An 11,948-nucleotide genomic window follows, 5' to 3' on the forward strand; every position below is an offset into this window, starting at 1 on the left:
GCAAGGTCTGTATTTGGAAAATCTACTACAAACTTTTCCTTTCCTGTCTTTCCAGTAAGGAATTTAAACTTGGATGAACGAGGGAGAGAGAGAAGGGGAGAGGGCGAGAGAGAGAAGGGGAGAGGAGCAGAGAGAGAGAGAGAGAAGGGGAGAGGAGCAGAGAGAGTGAGAAGGGGAGAGGGGGAGAGAGAGAGGTGCCACACTTTTAAACAATCAGATCTTGCAAGAATTCACTCACTTTTGCCAGGACAGCACCAAGGAAGGGGATGGTGCTAAACCATTCATGACAAATCCATCTCCATGATCCAGTCACTTCCCACCAGGCCCCACCTCCAACCCAGGAGATTACATTTCCACATGAGATTTGGGCAGGACATCAAACCATATCCATGGTTAAGCCTATGGGACATGTGCCACCCTTAATAGAGTTTCCAGAATGTTCCTGTCATCAGCATCAACTACAGCAGCTCAATCAGTGTTGTTTTCTCCTGGTTTTGGATGCAGAGGGAGAAACACAGGGTTGGCTCTGGAAGGCTGCCTCCAGGAAACAGGCAGGGTGACCAATGTGTCTGGTTTTCCTGGGACTGCCCTGGTTTTAGTGCCGAATGCCCCATATCCTGGGAAGCCTGTTGGTCCCAGGGAGACTGGCACTGTCACCCACCCTACCAGTAATGAAGGCACTTAAGAGTGATAGCTACAGTCTGTTGGTGACCTGCTGTGCTCCAGCAGCAAACAGGGTCTTGCCAGGCCTTGGCTTTGTAATCAAGGAGGGTACCCTGCAGGCACCACTGTCTTAGGAGGAATCTGAAGCTCTGAGAGCCTAGCTGAGCGGCCACCAGGGCTGATGTCTGCATCCCCCATACTGTTGAACCCTAACCCCTAGGTGATGGTATTAAGAGGGTGGGGCCCTCGTGAATGGGATTAGTGCCCTTACAAAAGAGGCCGAGAGAGCTCCCTCGCCCCTTCCACCCTGTGAGGCCGCAGCAAGAAGGTGTCCTCCGTGAGCCAGGTATACACACGCCAAATCTGCCAGCACCTTGATCTTGGACTTCCAGCCTCCAAAACTGTGAGCAATACGTGTCTGTCACTTCTAAGCCCCCTAGCCTCTGGGATCTTGTTACCACAGCCCAGTCTAGGCCAGTTGCTGAGTCACTGAGGAGGGCAGAGGCAGAGCCTGGGCTCCGCTTGCCCTTGGGGGTCCCTGCTCTCAACTCCTGGGGGAAAAGGCAGTGGGACAAACAGGGGTCTCTTAGCATTAGCCGGCCTGACTGGACATGGATGACCCAGGCAGGCCCAGGTAGGGGACAAGCTGTTCACATTCCCACTTTCCTCCTGGTTGTCGGCCACAGCCTGGGCATGTTCCCATCCCATATTTTAGCCCCTCCACAGTGAGTTTGGTGACTTCTCAAAGCCACCCAGGGAGCAGCAGAGTCTGTGCTTAGAGTTGAAAGCAGCCTTTTTGCTAAGCTCAGGAAATGCTGCCTTGCTCAGTCCCAGGCCCTGCAGACCGGGGCCCCGTGTCCCTGTTTTGGGACTGGACGTGGGGCGGGAGCGGAGGGAAGCAGCCCTCTAGACTGAGATAATTAAATCCCAGTGGAATGACCTGTCAGTGAAAACAAAACAGCCTGTGTGATTGCAGGCGACCATCTGGTACCTGTTCTAAATGTAAATTTTATTAAGTAACGATGATGAAAGTAGTGTTAAAAAAAAACAAAACAAAACAAAGACTTCCCCCACCAGAGTCTCAGGACTCGTCTCCTGCTTTGGTTGGAACCTCTGAGATGAGACCAGTTGTGTTTCCAAGCACTGAACAGAAAGTGAACCTGACAATTTGAACAGAACTTAGGTTGGCCCTTTTATCTTGCACCGTTGTCTCTAAATTTGAGAGAAGCCTCAGGAACTACAAAAGAGGTCTGGTTAATAAAGCTAGAAATGCCATTCGACTCCTTAGGTATCTGGATGAGAAGCCAGAAAGAGAGGGTTCCTTTGTGAAGCCCAATTCCGCAGAGCACTGGCAATGTGTCTGGACCTCACTGATGAAATCCAGTTACTGAATCTGTTTCCAGGGCCGTGGTGCACTCATTGCCTATGAGGCTGAGCTCCTCCAGTTCGGCCACCCCCCATCCCCGGCTCCCCGTTCTTGCTGCTGTGGGGCTGTGTCGCCGGGGAGCCCCTTCCCACCTCCCGCACCACCCAGTTAGGAGGCCTCAAGGACATTCTGGGTCCTGGTGCACTGACTACCTTCAGGGCATCGTCGTGAAGAGTGGAAGGGGCTTGTTTGATGCGTGCAGTGACTGACAGTTCATGCTCCGCAGTCTCACCTTGGCCCCTGAGTGGATCACCCAGTGCGATTCCCCAGAACTAACAGCACCCGGGAAGGTGAGGCAATTCAAGAGAATATGGTTCTGGAACCTCGTCAACCTCCGTCTGCAGAGGGTGAGAGGTGCGGAAATTACCCAGTGCCAATGAAGGAGCTGGAAGGCTTCGAGTAAATAACTCCCCTTGCTACCGGTGAATATATTTGGGTGCCTTTGGTTTGTTCGGTACAGTTCCTTATAAAAAGAGACCTGTTTTTAAGGGCCCAATTATTTCAAATACAGTATCTCATTATTTCAGGGTTTTTCTTACACACACCTTGCCATGCTCTTAGATGGAGCAAGGTGCCATGCCTTCAGTAAGGAAAATGTGGCAGAGGGAGTGGCGAAGGTGGGGGTGACACAGAGGCAGGGGCCAGGGTCCTCAGGAGCCTCTCTTGGGGTCGGGGACAGAGCCTAGTTTTAGGTTGGCAGAAAAACCAGGCAGAAGGCACAGAGTTTTCCCCTGTGCACTTTCACATCCAGCTCCCCTGTTATTGACAGCTTGCACTGGTTTAGGGCATTTGTTACAGTAACTGAAGTCCATAGTTTACATAAGGGTCCATTCTTGGTGCTGCTCATGTTGTGGGTTTGGACAGATGCATCCTGTCCTGTACCCACCATTGCAGAATCACATAGCCTAGCTTCCTTGCCCTAAAACTGCTCTGTGCTCCACCTATCCATCCCTCCCTTGCCGTCTAACCCCTCACAACCACTGATCTTTTTTTTTTTTTTTGAGACGGAGTCTTGCTGTGTCACCCAGGCTGGAGTGCAGTAGCATGATTTCAGCTCACTGCAACCTCTGCCTCCCGGGTTCAAGCAATTCTCCTGCCTCAGCCTCCTGAGTAACTGGGATTACAGGCATGTGCTACCATGCTCAGCTAATTTTTGTATTTTTAGTAGAGACGGGATTTCACCATGTTAACCGGGATAGTCTCGATCTCCTGTCCTCAAGATCTGCCCGCCTCGGCCTCCCAATGTGCTGGGATTACAGGCACGAGCCACTGCGCCCCACCAACCACTGGCTGTGTAGTTTTGCCTTTTCTAGAATGTCATCAAGTTGGAATCACACAGCATGCAGCCTTTTCAGATTGGCTTCATTCATTTGGCAATATGCATTTAAGCTTCCTTCGTGTTGTGTCGTGGCTTGACAGCTCGTCTCTCTTTAGTGTTGAACAACATCTCGCTGTCTGCATGTGTCACGGATAATTTATCCACTCAGCTACTGAAGGACTTCTGGATTACTTGCCGTTTTGGGGAATGATGAATGAAGCTGCTGTCAGCACTAACGTTGAGATTTCTGTGTGGGCGTAAGTTTTCAGCTCATTCAGGGAGACACCTAGGAGCTGAGTTGCTGGATTGTGGAGTATGTGCATGTTTACTTTTGTGTGAACACGTCACACTGTCTTCCAAAATGACTGCGCCGTTTGGCACTCCTGCCAGCAATGTTGAGAGTTCCTGTTGCTCCACATCCTCACCAGCATTTGATGTCAGTGTTCTAGATTTTCATCATTCTGACAATTGTGTCAAGGTATTTTTTTTGTTTGTTTGTTTTTTGAGACAGGGTCTTACTCTGTCTCCCAGGCTGGAGTGCAGTGGTGTGATCATGGTTCACTGCAAACTTGACCTCCTGAGCTCAAGTGATCCTCCTACTTCAGCCTCCTGAGTAACTGGGACTACAGGCGTGTGCCAGTATGCCTGGTAAATTTTTAAATTTTTAGTAGAGGCGAGGCCTCATGTTGCTCAGGCAGGTCTTGAACTCCTGGGCTCAAATGATCCTCCTGCCTTGGCTCCCAAAGTGCTGCGATTGCAGACGTGAGCCACTGAACACAGCCTCAAATTGTTTTAATTTGCAGTTTCCTAATGACATACAGTGTGCAGCACCTTCTCATGTCTGAGTTTACCATCTGAATATCTTCGGTTGTGAGGTATCCATTTAAATATTTTGTCCTCCTTTTAATTGGGTGGTTTGCTTTCTTGTTGGTGACTTTTAAGGGTTCTCTGTATATTTTGGCTACAAGTACTTTATATGCTTTTCACAAACATTTTCTGCCAGTCTGAGCAGCAGCACTTTTTACATTAAATCTATTAACCCGCACAAGAGCCAGGAGGCATTTTTAAACAAACTTTCATTTCAGAACAGTTCTGGACTTAAGAATAAGTGCAAAGATAGTACAGAGAATTTCCATATATCCCAGGTTCCCCCCTTATCAGCATCTTACTCCGGTGTAGTACGCTTCTCACAATTAGAGAACCAATGTTGATGCATTATTATTATCTGAAGTCCACATTTTTTTCTTCTCTCATTAGCATTTATCTGCTGGTCCTTTTTTGTCCCCAGGCCCCACCCAGGTTCCCACACGACACTCCCTCATTCGTCTCCCTGGGCTTCTCTGGGCGGTGACCATTTCCCTGGCTCTCCCTGTTGGTGATGACCTGGACAGTTTCAGAGGAGGACTGGTCAGGTGTCTGTAGGGTGCCCCTTATTGGGATCCATCTGGTGTTTTGACGATTAGACGGGGCTGTGGGTGTGGGGAGGAGGAGCACAGAGGAAAATGCCTTTCTCATCGCCCAGTGCTGAGGGCCCATCCTGTTGGCATGGCTCACCGTGGGCGATGCTGCCCCCATCTCCTGGGTGAGCTTGTGTCCATCAGGTTTCCCCACGGAGAGATGCTCCCATTTTTCCCTTTTCCACACTGTGCTCTCAGAAGGAAGCCACTGTACACAGCCCACGCATAAGGGGTCGGGGGGATGGGGGCTACACGCCACCGCCTGAGGACAGAGAAGTGATGCGAATTGCTTGCAGTTTGTCTGCATTGCAAGATCAACCCCTTCCTCCCATTCACTTTTGAATCCCTTGCTTACTTCTATTGATGTGGCTGCACTCACTTTCTGGTTGACTTATAACCCAGCTTTATCTATTCTGTTCCTTTTGCCTTTAGTCTTACAGACTCCATTCATGTCTGGAGCTACCAAGGTCAGCGGTTCATTCCCTATCCCTTTCAGTGAGGTTGTTTCCTACACCTGTGATACGTCTGTGGTCTTCTCTCACATGATGGTTTCCTTCTGAGCATCTCCAGCCTCCTGAACTATCATCTTCTAAAAAACCTGCTGGAGGCCACCCAGCCCTTCGGGGAAAGAGCTGGGTTTTGTTGACACCAGTCACTTCCCCTCGTTGGAAGAATTGCTTGCCAGTCGTTTGATTTTTGCAGCCCCATTGATCTTGGACACTAGGATGCACCCAGGAGCACACACACATGGATATGCACACAAGCATGCACACACACACAGGAATGCACACACAAGCATGCACACATGCACACAGGCATGCAGATACACATAGGCATGCAGACACATAGAGGCATGCACACGCACACAGAGGCATGCACACACACAGGCATGCATGCACATACAGGCATGCACACACACAGGCATGCACACACAAGCATGCACACATACACATAGCCATGCACATACAGGCATGCGCACACACAAGCATGCATACACATACAAGCATGCGCACATACACGCAGCCATGCACACACAGAGCCATGCACACACACATACAGGCATGCGCACACACACAGGCATATATACACACAAGCATGTGCACATACACCCAGGCATGCACACACATAGGCATGCGTACATACACGTAGGCATGCACATACAGGCATGCACACACACAGACATGCGCACATGCACACAGAGGCATGCACACACACAAACACAAGCATGCACACATGCACACAGGCTTGCATACACACAGAGGCATGCACACACACAAGCATGCACACATACATATAGACATGCACACAGGCATGCACGCACACACACAAGCATGCACACATACATACAGACATGCACACATAGGCATGCACACACGTACAGAGGCATGCATACACAGGCATGCACACACACAGGTGTGCATACATAAAGGCACACAGGCACTCACACACATAGGCACACACACAGGCATGTACACAGGCATGTACACAGGCACACAGGCATGCACACATACATGTAGTCATGCACACACACACAGAGACATGCACATGCATACACAGGTATGCACACACATACAGAGGCATACACATGCACACACAGGCATGCCCACACACACAGACATGCACATGCACACACAGGCATGCACACAGGTGTGCACGCATACACCGGCGTACACGTGCTCCAGCCTGCACTGCCCTGTGCCCGCTGGGTAGCAGCAGCTGTCTTAAACACTTACACTCCTCCTGCCTCCTGCCCCCCCGCCCCCCATTGCTGTGCCACCTCCCAGTGTCAGGACAAAGAGCCGTGGCTAGTGCCCTCCTGCTGCGCTTCCAGGAGCCTCCACTTCTCAACTTTTCGAAGCACATCTGCTCATCCCTGGAGCCAACTGGCTGCTGGGCAGCCTCTGGTTGGAGGGTCTGCATGTCTCTGAGGTTATCTCAAAATATTACAGGTGTTTTTACTCCCACCCATTGTTCACGTTGAGGGAGACTGGGGCCACTTCTGAGGTTATGCTTGTTGAGCTTCCAGTCTTCCTAGTTGGGGAAGACAGGAAGCCGGCTTTTCACATGGAGAGGGGATGAATGAAGATGCTGGCATGTCTACACATGGCACACTCCTGGCGTGGAGGGGTTGAGCCTGTGCATCTCACCACGAAGTGGCCAGCTGCAGAGTGGTTCCTAGGGTGAATTTTAAAAGTCCTCAAGATGGTACCCATTTATGGATAAGTAAACATCAGAATTAAAAATAGATGGGAATAGTCAGTGCACACTCGCGAGGCAGGTGCCCTTTCTGGGATGGAGGGTGGTGGGATGGTCAGCAAGGCACACACCCCGTGGAAGGCATCCGAAGTCTTCTGTCATTGGAATGTGCTTTGAGACCGAGTGAATATTCACTGTTGGTGTTTCTGGGTCATGGGAACTTGCGTGTTGTCCTGGTACTCTGTGCACTTTTCTGGAACATTAAGAGCCTCTCAAATGAACCCCAGCAAAATAGTTCCTCGTGCTTAGCAGTGGCCATGGTGAGCACATTAGGAAGATGAAGGTGGATGGAAAGATTTGTTGTCATGGATACTGGTGTCCTTAGCCGCGCTCAGCTGCAGACTGGTTCAGGGTCATCTGCACGGGACCCTTGTCCCTGCGAAGGCAGGCGGCATGCTTCTGTCTGCTGGGCCCCTGCCCTCCCTCCTGGGTCATCCTGCACCGCGTTGATGAAGGAAGGTTTCCGCTTACCCAGATCGGGAGCTCCAGGGGGCACGGACTCCGTGTCTTATCTGTGTTTGTGCCCCTGCAGCCCATGGCTGGCATCTCCTAAGATGCCTGTAAATGTGACATTGAATGAGGAAAGGTGGCTGTGTGCCTTTCCCATCTCTAGCGAGGGCTTTAGTCCTTCACTCCTCCTGTACAGGAAGCACCCAGATGGTACCACAGGATTCTGCGTACTCAGAGGGAAGGGCACCGGGGAAGCCTCTTGGACTGTGGCCCACACAGCATTCCTGTTGCATCCCTGCCTCTGCCACTCCTGTGATCTGCGCGTGACCCTGTGTGTCACTGCATCGCGCAGGGGTGCCTGAGCCACACTAGGCGGTGTGCCTGGACTCTTGGGGTTCCCGGGTGGGGGGAGCTGTAAACAACCTGGAGGTGGCGGGGGCGGTTCTTTCAGCTTAGTTTAGGGCATCTGAATGTGGCTGTGTGAGCAGTGTGACACATGTTGGTTCTAAAGTGTGTGTGTTTGGGTTCCTCAGAGACCCCCCTGACCTTAGCCGCTCAGCTGGACAACTCTGTGGAGGTCATCAAAGCTCTCAAAAATGGCGGGGCTCACCTGGACTTCCGTGCCAAAGATGGGATGACCGCCCTGCACAAAGCTGCGCGAGCGAGGAACCAGGTTGCCCTGAAGGTAAACCCGGGCCCATCTTACGTGGGTGCCACCCCCTGCTCTGTCTGATCCCCGGCAGCTGCCCCATCCTGTCCCTGCAGTGCCCACCCTGGGGGGTCCGTGCACAGTGTTCTGGCCGGAGCTTGGAAGTGAAGCCACGTTTCAGGTTTTCCTGTTCTCTCTCCTGGGTGTCGATGCTTTGAGAATTCATGGTTCCCAAGAAGTCATCTTTCACCTTCTATTCAGTCAAGGGACTTGTGTTTTCAACCCATAAGGCTAGTGCTGAACCCCAGCCCCATCCACAGGGAGACTCACAGTCATGAGAGCAGCACCAAGGGGGTGGTGTTAAGCCATTCCTGAGAATCCGCCCCCATGACCCATCACCTCCTACCAGGCCCCACCTCCAGCACTGGGGGTTACGATTTAAATTGAGATTGGGTGGGGACGCAGAGCCACACTGTACCCGTTGGCTTCCTCGGAAATCAGGAGCGTTCTTGAAGACGCGATGCTTGCTAGGTTTGGCACCGTCAGTGCGCAGATTGAGGTGGTTTTCCACTGGGCATGTAGGTTAAACCATGTACCTTTTCCCTCTTCGGCACATGTTGCCGTCACTGCGTTGCTGCCATGCCACACCACGGCACAGAATGTTGGCCAGGCCGAGGATGGGTCTGTCTGAGTGCTGCAGGTCTCCTCGTCTCCCGAACCACAGCCTGCCCTGCATTTCTGGGCACTGTTTGCTATTTCAGAACTGGAAATATTACTGTCTAAAGTTATATTCCCCCTTTTTTTTTGTTTTTTTTTGTTTTTTTTTGAGATTGAGCTTCGCCCTTGTTGCCCAGGCTGGAGTGCCATGGTGCAGTCTCGGCTCACTGCAACCTCCACTTCCCAGGTTCAAGCGATTCTCCTGCCTTAGCCTCCCAAGTAGCTGGGATTACAGATGCCTGCCACCGTGCCGGCTATTTTTTTGTATTTTTCGTAGAGATGGGGTTTTGCCATGTTGGCCAGGCTGGTCTTGAACTCCTGACCTCGGGTGATCCGCCTGCCTCAGCTTCCCAAAGTGCTGGGATTACAGGTGTCAGCCCCCACACCCAGCCAAGTTATACCCTTCTTAATTCTGGGGAGCCCAGGAGAAGCACTGGGTGCTCAGGGTGTGGATTGCCTTGGCCTGTGGGAAGGTGGTCGTGGTCCTTCTTTCTTGATTGCCTCACTCTGCAAAAGGGGTCATGAGACCAATAACAACAGATTTTGATTTTTTTTCCCTAGACTCTTTTAGAGCTTGGTGCATCCCCGGATTATAAAGACAGTTACGGCCTCACCCCCCTGTATCACACAGCCATCGTTGGAGGTGATCCCTACTGCTGCGAGCTTCTCCTGCACGAACACGCCACTGTGTGCTGCAAGGATGAGAACGGCTGGCACGAGATCCACCAGGTACGTGGGCCTGCTCCTCCACTCTGTCGCACCCACGAACCGACCTTCCCTTCTCCTCCGATCCCCCAGATGATCAGGGCAGCCCGAAGGTTAGATCCTACCTTCGGGTATTTTGTTTGGTTTGCCCAGAGTTCCTAAAACTACGTGAATTAAAAATTATTTTAAAATGTGAATGCCAGTGTTTGAAAACAGACACATTTGCATAGAAATAGACATTTCTGACTTCTCTGGAGAAACCAGGAGATTAGGCAAGGCTGCTGAGTTTCTGCACAGCAGGAGCGCTCTGCAGTTATGGGGTGGACGCCCCCTTCCTAGAAGCCCTGCGCTTTCCAGGTTCCCACCATCCCGACAGGGCAGGATACCGGAAAGTACTGGTGTTTTAGCACCAGTGTTTTCTGAGTACAGGTGAGCCCCAGGAAGGCCTGATTTGCATGCACAAGGGGCGTGTTTTTCAGGCCCCACCTTGCAACAGTTGGATTAGGAGATAGGTCAACCGTGCTCTTGGCAAGAAACAGACTTTACCTGCTATCTGCAGTGAAAAGTCTTCACCTGATCAGGTAGAGGTGTGGACGGGGTTAAAGGCTGAGGCCCCCACAGAAGAGCAGTCTTGGGGAGCCATCAGCACCTGTGAGCTGACGGGCAGGGAGAGGAGGTGGTGCTCCCGGGAGCAGGAGAGCAGGGGCTGAGGAGGGAGGGAGCCCACAGGCCCATGTCAGGAAGAACTCAGGGAAGGAACAGCTGCCTCTCTTCCCTTGGCTGAGTCCTGCCAGAGTCGGAGGACAGTGAGGGAGCTCAGTGGTGCAGGCCGGAGGCCAGGGTCTCCAGGCAGAGGGGTGAGGTGGGTCTACCCAGGAGGACAAGAGGAGGCTCTAGAATAGCAAGGGGAGGTCAAGGACAGAGGGCTCTGAGCTGGTTTCTTGCTTGGTCCTCTGCACAGTGACTGCCATGGCTTCTCCGGCTACCTGTGTGTTCTCCTCGGCCATCGCCACCTTACACACCTGTAAGGGAGGTTATGCACTCCGCCCACTGTGGTCAGAGTGGGCAGTGGGGGTGCCAGCAGGCCCCACCCTCCCTGGGCTTTCCTTGTGCTAGGTCAGTTCTGGTTGATCTTCGGCCCTGCAGGCTGGGGAAGCCCTTGTTTCCCCCGAGGTGTGAGTAGGGATCTGTGCAACTGCTCAGGGTAGCCCCAGGCCCACACCTAGGCTGGAGCTCTCGGGAGTGGGAGCAGTAATGACCGGTCTTTGGAAGTCCTCTTCCATGCATCCGTCATGAGATTTCTTGTCGTTCTTGTGCTTTTCTTTGTGAAAAAGGAAAATAATTTTCCCCTGTGATCATTAATGTTATGTGTTAACTTGGCTAGGCTGTAGCTCCTAAATATTTGATCAAACAATATTCTGGAAGTTGCTGAGAAGGTGTTTTTTAAGGTGGGATTAACATTTGAGTCAGTGGACTTGGAGTTAAGCCGATGACTCTCTAAATGTGGGTGGGCCCCATCCAATCAGTTGAAGCCCTTACGAGAAAAAACACTGAGATCCCAAGAGAGAAGGAATTCTCCCAGAAAAAGACTCCAGATTCCCACTGAACTCTGCCCTGGGTCTCCAGCCTGCCCTGCAGATTTCAGACTTACATCTTCCATGACTGCATGGGCCAACTCTTTAAAATATTTCCATCTTTAATTTTATGTGTCTATTTTAAACTTTAAACTTTTAAAACTTCTCTGTGTGCATATACATAACATATAAGTGTATACATGTACAAACACACACACACACACACACACTCACACACACAGGTTCTGTTTCTCTGGAGAACCCTGGCTACTAATACACCCTGAATGTAGAAGCAGCAGGACATGGATACACGCACACACACACACACACACAAGTTCTGTTTCTATGGACAACCCTGGCTAATACACCCTGAATGTACAAGCAGCAGGACACACACACACACACACACACACACACACACACACACAGAGGTTCTGTTTCTCTGGAGAACCCTGGCTGATACAGCCTGAATGTAGAAGCAGCAGGACACACACAGACACACACGCACACACACAGGTTCTGTTTCTTTGGAGAACACTGGCTGATACACCCTGAATGTAGATGCAGCAGGGGACACACACACGCACGCACACAGGTTCTGTTTCTCTGGAGAGCCCTGGTTGATACACCTGGAATGTAGAAAGCAGCAGGTCACACCACATACATACACACACACACGTTGTGTTTCTCTGGAGAGCCCTGGCTGATACACCCTGAATGTAGAAGCAGCAGG

The 11,948-nt window shown here is 51.4% G+C and overlaps 1 protein-coding gene across 1 annotated transcript in view; it reads left to right on the top strand.

Moving 5' to 3' along the window:
• Window positions 1–11,948, top strand: part of SHANK2 (SH3 and multiple ankyrin repeat domains 2) — a 688,546-nt gene that overhangs the window by 116,755 nt on the left and 559,843 nt on the right. The window contains exons 7-8 of the mRNA XM_011930122.1: window positions 8,104–8,255; window positions 9,498–9,665. Coding sequence (XP_011785512.1) covers window positions 8,104–8,255; window positions 9,498–9,665 — 320 coding nt within the window. The remainder of the gene's footprint in view (window positions 1–8,103; window positions 8,256–9,497; window positions 9,666–11,948) is intronic.

This window comes from Colobus angolensis, unplaced genomic scaffold (genome assembly GCF_000951035.1).
Source record: "Colobus angolensis palliatus isolate OR3802 unplaced genomic scaffold, Cang.pa_1.0 Scaffold84, whole genome shotgun sequence".
Taxonomy (NCBI): Eukaryota; Metazoa; Chordata; class Mammalia; order Primates; family Cercopithecidae; genus Colobus; species Colobus angolensis.